The sequence below is a fragment of the Vicia villosa genome, linkage group LG4 (genome assembly GCF_029867415.1).
Source record: "Vicia villosa cultivar HV-30 ecotype Madison, WI linkage group LG4, Vvil1.0, whole genome shotgun sequence".
Taxonomy (NCBI): Eukaryota; Viridiplantae; Streptophyta; class Magnoliopsida; order Fabales; family Fabaceae; genus Vicia; species Vicia villosa.
This window is the reverse complement of record NC_081183.1, coordinates 102,937,639-102,949,115: the sequence shown is the minus strand read 5'-3', so window position 1 is coordinate 102,949,115 and position 11,477 is coordinate 102,937,639. Positions and strand designations below refer to the sequence as shown.

The window sequence follows — 11,477 nt, the reverse complement described above, 5'->3', positions numbered from 1 at the left end:
AACAGGTTCGTATTTATTTTTAGCTGATTATCGTGTTTGTGTTTCAGATCTGGATCATCTCTACTTCCCCCGCATCCACGGCTTCCACGTTGATTATGCGTACGTGGACGCCATGCCCAAGGCCGCCCGATACGTTCTCCAGAGGGGAAACAATGTAGTGGGACCATACCGTGGGTACCTCGACCGCACGATGCACGATGACATCAGTTGGAGGCCATTCAGCGACTACACTGCTGTTGTCCCCTTTGACAGCATCAAATTATATTCTGGCTGGTTGGCATGCAGGACCAACACCATGGTGGGGTATCTCCCTGAGCGGTGCATGCGGCAGTTTGGATTTGTGCAGATGATACCCAGGTCACCTTTTGAGGCTGCTCCCGACACAGTTACCCGAGTGCAACTCACTGGCATATTTGAGGAATGGGACCGCCATGTGGTCCCGGAGGAGTATCGTCGCATGCAGGTCACCCAGGACTGGCACAGTGTGGAGGGGTATGTCACATGGTTCTATCGGGTGTCACATCCTCTGATGACATCCGACGCTCTCGGCGCTCCTAGGCTAGCGTACGAGGAGATCCTAGAGAACCAGCAGGCCGAGGATGACCATGCCATTGATCTTCTGCCGATCTGCCAACGGATAGAGCTGCTTGGGCGGGACACGTTGGATCGAGGTATCATTGATCAGGGCGGTCATGAGGCTGTCGTAGTGGTGGAGAGGATCGTCGATGATGCGGACCGTGCTGCGGCATATAGGCGGCAGAGGAGGTCCCAGGGAGAGAGGGTTAGGCATACCCAGTAGGGGTTCAGGTTTATTTTTTTTTGTATTCGGATTATATATTTCCCACACTATGACTCGGTCTGTATATATTATTTGAATTTTATTTATTATATTAGTATTTTACGTTGATATGTCGTTTGTTTTGTTCGCCTTTTTTGTTTTGTATATATTATATATTTTGTATATATTTCGTACGGGACTATTAGAAAAAGCATAAAAAAAAGAGACTTCTGCATAATTCGGAAATGCACTTCCGAAACACTCTAAAATCTAAAAAAATGTGTTTTCGGAAGTGCATCTCTGAAAACATCCCCTATTTGGTGTTTTCGGAGATGCACTTCCGAAGTTTGGAAAAATTTAGAAAAAAAAATTACTTCGGAAATGCATCTTCGAAGCAGCGGTAAAGTAGAGTTTTTGCTGGAGGTGATCCCCATAGGGAGGTGGATAAAAAAAACAAAAAGAAACAATGATTCGGATATTCTAAGGGAATAATAAAATAATTTTTTATAGATATTTATTTGTTCGTTCATGCATTATGAACCTTGAAAAATAGTCAAAACTAGTCTTTCTTCAGTTTTAGTATAATATCATTTCTATTTGTTTATTTATTTTTAAAAATCTACTCTTTTACTTTTTTTGACAAAAAGTTAAAAAAATATTGTTGACTGCAAAACGAATTTTCTTGCTATATAATATTTAGGTACGAAGGTAGTAATAGATAAAAAATTATATATTTTAAAATTGCAATTCAAATGAGTTTAATTGTTTAAGATTCTAACAAATTTATAACTATTTTTTTGGCTTTATACTACCGGTTTAGTCCGGTTCGGGGGCGAGTTCTGACATCAAGTGGTTCCATCCCCCTCCCGATCGCAGTTGGGTGGGATCGAACCGTGGTTCTCCCTACCAAGTCCAGCGCCAATCACCACTGGACCAATTAACGATTGGTTGTTGAAGTGACCATGCTTGATTTTTTATTATATCATTAAATATTCAATAAATGTTTAAAAAATATTTATAGGTATTACTGATATTTGTAAATATTTATATTTATTCGTCATATTGGATATATTATGTTCGTAACTTGTTACATATTTATTTTTTAGTACTTGCAATTATTAATGATTTTATAATAACATTTATGGAATGATTTAAAATATGAATGAACTTACCCGTGCGGGTCTTCTACTATTTTAACGTAGAATTCAAATTTATTTTACACACATTTGTTGCACGTGTTTAGACATGGACACCCTAATCAATAAAATCTTTATCGATAACTTAACAAGTATTTACTTTATAGTTTGTTAAATTCATCTAATATCAAACAAACAGTAAATAATTCTATAAGCAATTTTTTTAATGTTGAGTACTATTACTAAAAAAAGAAAATTTCTTTACCCACCTCCTTGCTTTCTTGGTCATCTCTGGTGAAAAACCCAAATTACTCCTAACTTCGGAAATGCTTTTCCGAAATGCAAAAAAATGTTATTTTCGGAGATGCATCTTTGAAAACGCCTTTTTTTCTTTCAAAATTTGTCTTATTTCGGAAATGCATTTCCGAAAACAGCATTTTGGAAGTGCATTTTCGAAATACTGCGCGTTTTGCAGATTAAGCAAAACAGCCCCCTCCCCCATTCATTTTACCCTAAGTCATCTTCAAAGTTCCTCCCTTCAACATTTTTGCAAAACCAAGTGTGAAGTCTGCAGTTAAGCATTCCAAAAGCTACTCAATCTCAACCTAAAGCTACTCAATCTCTTCAATTGGTAAGTTTTTCTAATCTTTAGATCTATGATTTAAATCTCTTTTAGGGTGTTTAGAAATTGCAAAAATGATATAGGGGTAGGTTGCTAGTGGTATTTAGGTTGTTTAGGATCATTATAAGTTGTTTTGATGTTGGATTTTGGGGTCTGTCATGGAAGTTGCAGAAGTTGCTTCGCTAGGGTGTTTCGGAAGTTCATTTTCGAAAACACCTCCATTCCCAGTTTCGGAAATGAACTTCCGAAGTGGTCCAGAATTGATTTTTTTTTGTTTTTTCAATAGTTTCGCATTCTTATTGATGTCAATTGTTTTCAGGAACATGGCAGGCAACCCAGCACGCATCAGACAGGATGCAGTTACATACCACGAGGCGGAGGAGGTACCATATGTTGACCCTCCACACGGGGAGGAAGAGGGCTACCCGGGGGGGCCCAGTGACACGACCTTGCTGATTACCTACCACGAGCACGTCGCTCGACGTATCTGGGGGGAGAGATATTTTTTATAATTTGCCCGGTTTTATTATTTAACTGTTTTTAATTTAGCTGTTTATTCAACAATTTTTCTTAACGGTCTAATTAACAGTGTTTTTTTTTTGTTTTTGTTGTAACAGGAGAGACAGACTTTGAAACAGGTGAAAGACGCCCGGAAGATTTTCAATCTCTTTAAACCAGAGGCGCAATGGTTTAACGACGCGGTGACAACTTCAGGACTAGGAGGGCTGTGCATGACGGGGTATACCACCATCAGCAACGACATGCAGGGGGCCTTTGTGGAGAGGTGGCACAGGGAGACGTCTTCTGTCCACTTACCGGTTGGGGAGATTAGGGTCACCTTGCACGATGTGCAGTGTCTTCTCCACTTGTCGATTAGGGGGATGCTGCTGGACCATTCCTGGATCTAGAAGGTCGAAGCCATCGAGTGGATGAAGATCTATCTGTGTATGGAGCCAGATATGGATGACTTTGAGTGTCAGACGACAAATGGGCCTCATATCCGGTTCGCAACATTGAGCGCTTATTTCGAGAACCACCTGGTGACGGCGGCCGAATCCAAGAAGGCGGAGAACGACCTATTTATGGAGTATCACCGTGCCTGCGCTCTCCAATGCTGGTTCATGTTTGTGGTAGGCGCTGCACTCTTTATGGACAAGAGTGCAAGATACGTCGAGGTGACCTACCTCCGCTACTTCATGGACTTGACTACCGTTCATCAGTGGAACTGGGGGTCAGCTATTCTGGTATACCTATACCAGAAGCTGAATGAGGCCTCCAACTGGAGGACCAGTCAGTTGACCGGATCCTGCACACTCTTGACGGTACGTTTCATTTTAATTGTTTCATATTTATTTATGGTTCGTATTTATTTTAACTGATTATCGTGTTTGTGTTTCAGATCTGGATCATCTCCTACTTCCCACGCATCCACGGCTTCCACGTTGATTCTGCGTACAAGGACGCCATGCCTAGGGCCGCCCGATACGTTCTCCTGAGGGGAATCAATGCAGTGGGACCATACCGTGGGTACCTGACCGCACGATGCACGATGACATCAGTTGGAGGCCATTCAGCGACTACACTGCTGTTGTCCCCTTTGATAGCATCTAATTATATTCTGGCTGGTTGGCATGCGGGACCAACACCATGGTGAGGTATCTCCCTGAGCGGTGCATGCGGCAGTTTGGATTTGTGCAGATGATACCCAGGTCACCTTTTAAGGCTACTCCCGACACAGTTACCCGAGTGCAACTCACTGGCATATTTGAGGATTGGGGGCGCCATGTGGTCCTGGAGGAGTATCGTCGCATGTAGGTCACCTAGGACTGGCACAGTGTGGAGGGGTATGTCACATGGTTCTATCGGGTGTCACATCCTCTGATGACATCCGACGCTCCCGGCGCTCCTAGGCCAGCGTACGAGGAGATCCTGGAGAACCAATAGGCCGAGTATGACCATGCCATTGATCTCCTGCCGATCTGCCAGCGGATAGAGCTGCTTGGGCGGGACGCGTTGGATCGAGGTATCATTGATCAGGGCGGTCCAGAGGTAGTCGCCGGGGTGGAGATCATCGTCGGTGATGCGGGCCGTGCGGCGGCATATAAGCGGGAGAGGAGGTCCCAGGGAGAGAGGGTTAGGCATACCCAGTAGAGGTTCGGGTTTATTTTTTTTGTATTCGAATTATATATTTCGCACACTATGACTTGGTCTGTATATATTGTTTGAATTTTATTTATTATATGTATTTTTCGTTGATATGCTGTTTGTTTTGTTCGCCTTTTGTTTTGTATATATCATACGTTTTGTATTTATTTCGTACGGGACTATTAGAAAAAGCATAAAAAATAAGAGACTTCTGCATAATTCGGAAATGCACTTCCTAAACACTCTAAAATCTGAAAAAAAGGTGTTTTCGGAAGTGCATCTCCGAAAACATCCTCTATTTGGTGTTTTCGGAGATGCACTTCCGAAGTCGGGAAAAATTTAAAAAAAAATTACTTCTGAAATGCATTTTCGAAGCAGGGGTAAAGTGGAGTTTTTGCTGTAGGTGATCCCCATAGGGAGGTGGATAAAAAAAAAACAAAAAGAAACAGTGAATCAGAGATTCTAAGGGAATAACAAAATCATTTTTTATAGATATTTATTTGTTGGTTCATGCATTAGGAAGCTTGAAAAATAGTCAAAACTAGTCTTTCTTCAGTTTTAGTATAATATCATTTCTATTTGTTTATTTATTTTAAAAAATCGAATCTTTTACTTTTTTTGACAAAAAGTTAAAAAAATATTGTTGACTGCAAAATGAATTTTCTTGCTATATAATATTTAGGGACGAAGGTAGTAATAGATAATAAATTATATATTTTAAAATTGTAATTCAAATGAGTTTAAATGTTTAAGATTCTAACAAATTTGTAACTATTTTTTTTGGCTTTATACTACCTGTTTAGTCAAGTTCGGGGGCGAGTTTCCCGACCACAATCGCGGGGGATCGAACTGTGGTTCTACCTACCAAGTCCAGTGCCAATCACCACTGGACCAACTAACGATTGGTTTATATCATTAAATATTCAATAAATTTTTTATAAATATTTATAGGTATTAGTGATATTTGTAAATATTTATATTTATTCGTCATATTGGATATATTATGTTCGTAATTTGTTACATATTTATTTTTAAATACTTGCAATTATTAATGATTTTATAATAACATTTATGGAATGATTTAAAATATGGATGAGTTTACCCGTGCGGGTCTTCTACTCTTTTAACGTAGAATTCAAGTTTATTTTGCACATATTTGTTGCACGTGTTTAGACATGGAACTCTAATCAATAAAATCTTTATTGATAACTTAACAAATATTTACTTTATAGTTTGTTAAATTCATCTAATATCAAACAAACAATAAATAATTTTATAAGCAATTTTTTTTAATGTTGAGTACTACGGAGTATTACTAAAAAGAAACAATGAATCATAGATTCTAAGGGAAGAACAAAATCATTTTTTATAGATATTTATTTGTTGGTTCATGCATTAGGAAGCTTGAAAAATAGTCAAAACTAGTCTTTCTTCAGTTTTAGTATAATATAATTTCTATTTGTTTATTTATTTTAAAAAATCTACTCTTTTACTTTTTTTTGACAGAAAGTATATTGTTGACTGCAAAACGAATTTTCTTGCTATATAATTTCTTTCACAACAAACTCTATATTGTGTAACAACAACAATAATAATCTTTCACTCATCCATGGTATACTTTTTGCTTTTCTGTGTCTTTTAAATTTGGGTCTATAGTTTTAATTCATGAGCATTATATTTTCTGTTTAGTTTCTTATTTTTTATTTTGTGAAATTTTTGTTTGTTTATTTTTACTTAATTTCAAATATGTATATAGGATCCAGAACTTAGTTATATTGGAAGTGGTGAGTATACTGATTTCAAAGGCAAGACAGCAGATAGAAGAAAGCATGGTGGAAAAAAAGCTGCTTCCTTTGCATGTGGTAAGTGAAATTTTGTTTCTTTTATTTTTATTCATTCATGAAATTGGTTTTTTCATTCATGAAAATGGTTTTTTTGGCGATTTTCTTCTTTTTGCATATTGATCCAAAAATCTATTTAAAATATAAACATCACCTTGTAATACAAAATATGCTTGATTTGTAATTTATTTTTTTATATTTATTTCATGGGAATGGTTCAAAAATAGACCCAATTATGTTTTAGTAACATAAAACATTACATTTTTATTTATTTTACAAAATCTACTATTTTACTAATATTGATGGAATATATTTTATATCAAATTTTTATTTAATCATATCTCACCTTGTAGATAGTTGTTAAAATACTTATTATATTTCTATAAAAGGTTATAACTTTATTTAAAAATTATTTTAGAAAAGTTCCTCACAAATTCAGCCATAATATATATCAAGCTAACTTTTTGTGAAGCACATGAATCTTTATTGACGACAAAATATTATATATACATTTAACTAATTTTTTTTGTCGGCAAAGAAGATCTATGTGCTTCATCTATCACAAATTTTTTAAATGTCACAAGAAGCATAAATATGATTATGACATGATATATATTAATAAATCTAATGGCCATTTTTGTGAGTGCAGTTGTAGAGATTATGCAGAGTTTGATCATCTCATGCAATGGAGTTACCTTAGTTGATTACTTTTTCAAGTCAATGCATTATTCAGTTTCTGAATCTTCAGTTATGGTTACCAACTTCTTGGGAACAGCTTTTCTGCTCAGCATTATTTGGGGATTTATCAGTGACTCTTACATAACAAGATTCACTGTATTTGTATTTTCTAGTGGCTTAGAACTTATGGTATGAAAATCTCATTTCTCTTTTTTTTTTTAATTATTTTTTTTATATATCAATTTTTATATAAAGTATTAAAATTTTAATCAATTCAAATTAAAATCATAAATTGATTTTTTAAAATTGAGCATAAAAAGAATATTATTAAATGTGTTTGCATTCCCTTCAATAATTAAATTATAAATTGAATTTAAAAATCGAACTATAATGCCTATATATATTTTAATACTTTTCTATTATTTTATTAGTACGGCATATTAGATTACACTATTTTATTATTGTTTAATTTCTAATTTTATCTTTGTTACTTATTAGTTTAATTTAATATATTTAAGCTTAATTTATATTTTTTTAAAGTATCTTGTAATATTAAGTTTTATTTTATTGTGCCTTTATAACATCAATATTAATAAAAAATGATAATTTATAAATTAAGTTGGATCTAATTTTTTAAATTACTCATTCAAAATTAAATTGAACTGCTAGTCTATGTTTAGATGTTGTGTTGTTCGATGTTGTCTGTTATTTTTTCGGGGTTAGTTTTAGATTGGAGTTTTACCGGGTTGTAGTCTTCTAAGTACGTCTTGTACTTGAAGCATCTTTTGTTAGTAATAAATTTTGAGTTTCTTCAAAAAAGAAAATTAAATCGATCTGCAAATAATTTTATCATTTCATCCGAATATATTTTTACCTCAAAATTTATCCAAACCTCACCATGCACACTTCTAATATACCCTATATTTTGTTTTCTTTAAAATTCAGGGACTACTCATGTTAACATACCAAGCACAAAATCCTAATTTGCAGCCACAAGAGAATAAAATACCATCATACATTCAAGCTCTTTACCTTTATATTGGACTTTATTGTACAGCCATGGGAATTGGGGGAGCCAGGTCTACCTTGGCTGCACATGGGGCTGATCAACTTGATCAAACTAACAAGAGTCTCATTTCCTCTTACTTCAGTTGGTATTTTTTTAGTTTATGTACTGGAAGTCTTCTGGCAACAAGTGTTATCGTTTCAATTGAACAAAAATATGGATGGAGTACAAGTTTTATGATAATGGTTTTTGTTTCAAGTTTAGCATTATGCACTTTTGTGTCTGGTTTTTCATTATATAGATATAAACGCCCTGCTGGAAGTCCTGTGAATCGGATCATTCAGGTACTTGCTGCTTCAATAAGAAATACAAAGGTGCCAACTACTGAAAGTTTGAATCATGACGTCACAGAACAATTACTTCCTCAAGAGAAATTTCATGATAAATTCAAGTAAGCTCTTTATCATCTTACTGATTATAAAATTGAAATATAACTTAGTGTCTGGTTGGTTTATTTTTTTTCATAGATTAGATATTTAAATAAATGGTATTTTAAAATATGAATAAATAGATATTAAGAATCACAAAATAAATAAAATGTTGTTACTTTTTTCTAGGTTTTTAAACAAAGCGTTGATGGATCAAAACATTGGCGTTGCTCAAGTTAAGGAAACAAAAACCTTTATAGGACTTCTCTCAATTTTTCTCACAACAATCATGGTGAATTGTAGTCTGGCGCAAAGCTTAACATTCACAGTACAACAAGGGAATCTTATGAATAGAAAGATATACAGTTTCACAATCCCTACACAATCTCTAGCAATTATTCCAATCATAATATCGCTTACATTTATAATCGTATTTGAACAATTCAAACACATGAACAAAACTAAAGGCATAACAACCAACAATAAATTTTACCAGCCACTTTTTAGGATGGGAATAGGATTATCATTGGTATCAATATCAATGTTTGTGGCTTCAATGATGGAATCTAAAAGGCTCGAAGCATTCAAGAATGAGAATACAATTTCTGTCTTTTGGTTAATGTTCCAGTATGTTTTATTAGGGTTCTCTGAAACACTTACAATGGGAGGAATGCTTGAATTTTTCTACTCAGAAGCTCCTGAGAGTATGAGAAGTATTTGTACTTCATTGTCTTGGTGTTCAAGTTCTATGGGGATGTTTATGAGTTCTGTGTTAGTGTCTCTAAGTAATTCAATTAGTGGAAGATTTGGCAGGGAATGGTTTGGTGGAAAAGATTTAAATCATTCTAGGTTAGACTATTTTTATGCTCTTCTTGGTGTTATCAATTTTTTTAATTTTTCCCTTTATGTCTACTTTGCTAAGAGGTACTAAATCTCTTTGTTAATGTAAGTTAGGAATACAATAATATTTTAAGATCTGAACAACGACATGTAATATATTTGAAAGTCAAATAAATAAAGAAATCAATTGTTATTGTTAATTTATATTTTGATGACATAAAATTTAGGTGAGATAGGTCTTAGAAACTCACTAGGGTAAGGGAATATGTCAAAGTTCAATGGCCGTTTATAGAGGTACTTGTAGGTTACCTACCAAATAGATCTTCACATAGCAAAATGTGTTGAACTCACACTCTAGAAATGTATTTGTTATAGGTAAAAAAAATTATTTATTAAGCAATTGTTTGATTTGCATTGAGATTGAAAAAATCATGATGTACTTGAAATTTATCAAATCTACCACGATTTTAAATATGAACTAACTCTTATAGATAGATTTCAAAGAAATTTTTCAAATCTTATTCAATTACTTTTCTAAATGATAAAAGCACAGAATAAAAATAGAGAAGGAAAAGGAAAGTGAAGAAGAACTGCTCATTGACCTTGCATAGGATTTTAATGATCACAAATACATCAACAACAAAAAAAAGAAAAAATAAATACAACATATTACAATGAAAAAATCATTTTACCTCGGTTGAAAATAAGCTTTTAGCTCGGTTTCAAAGGCGAGGTAACGTTAAGCGTCGTTAAAAGTTTTCACTCTCGCCCTCAGTTGTTAAATAACCGAGACAAAAGTGTATTGCACATGAGTTCGAACTCCAAAAATTATAATTTCGTATTTTATAGAAAAACATACAACTTTACATATCAGTTATAGAAACTACCGAGATAAAATGTTAAAAATATGTATATATATATATATATATATATATATATATATATATATATATATAATTTCTTATAAATATTCATATATATATATATATATATATTAAATTTTCATTGGAATACAATTTAATTTTAATAATTTTACATTATTTTTGTTTGAACCTTCAAGTAGAATTTTGAAGAACTTTGAAACATCTTCATCATTATTCTTGTGAATCTTGGGGAAGATCAAATGATGGAATATTTTTCATTCCTTCTACTGGCGTATATTCTATGTGGCTTCTCATTCAATTGACTTGGATATAGAAAATTAAACAAATGTTAGATAAGGAAACTAATTTATCATGTATAAAGGAAAGAGATTATGTAAAGAACACAAACCTTAAACCAATAATATTTTCTGCTCTTGCAATTCATCAGAAAGACTATTTTCAGACTCCTTTAAATTTCGCTTTTATTTAATTTTAATGGGAGGAATGCTTGAATTTTTCAACTCAGAAGCACCTGAAAGTATGAGAAGTATTTGTACTTCATTGTCTTGGTGTTCAAGTTCTATGGGGATGTTTAAGAGTTCTGTGTTGGTGACTATAAGTAATTCAATTAGTGGAAGATTTGGAAGGGAATGGTTTGGTGGAAAAGATTTGAATCATTCTAGGTTAGACTTTTTTTATGCTCTTCTTGGTGTTATCAATTTTTTTAATTTTTCCCTTTATGTCTACTTTGGCAAGAGGTACTAAATCTCTTTGTTAATGTAAGTTAGGAATGCAACAATATTTTAAGATCTGAACAACGACATGTAATATATTTGAAAGTTAAATAAATAAATAAATCAATTGTTATTGCTAATTTCTATCAACTGGCTACTTATCTATTGTCCGATTAAATATTGTACCATTACATTACATTTATTTATGTTTCTGTTGGGTTTTGAGCTATTAGTGATAGTTTAGAATGTAGTTGGATAGTGTAAAGAGCTTTGGTTGATAGTTAAAAGATAGTAGCAAGTAGTGTGTGAGCTAGTATCAGAGCATGGCAACACATAAGTAATCAATTTGTTGTAGGAAGAGAGTAATAGTATAATGAAGCCTCCAATGTTATTGATATTGGACCTT

The 11,477-nt window shown here is 33.8% G+C and overlaps 1 protein-coding gene across 1 annotated transcript; it reads left to right on the top strand.

The window, feature by feature from the left end:
- The first annotated feature begins 529 nt into the window (after positions 1–529).
- Positions 530–9,565, top strand: LOC131597589 (protein NRT1/ PTR FAMILY 4.2-like). The gene is made up of 5 exons (XM_058870279.1): positions 530–745; positions 6,438–6,543; positions 7,172–7,389; positions 8,146–8,657; positions 8,824–9,565. The coding sequence occupies exons 1-5, from the start codon at positions 530–532 to the stop codon at positions 9,563–9,565; spliced, it is 1,794 nt and encodes a 597-aa protein (XP_058726262.1).
- The last annotated feature ends 1,912 nt before the right edge of the window (positions 9,566–11,477 follow it).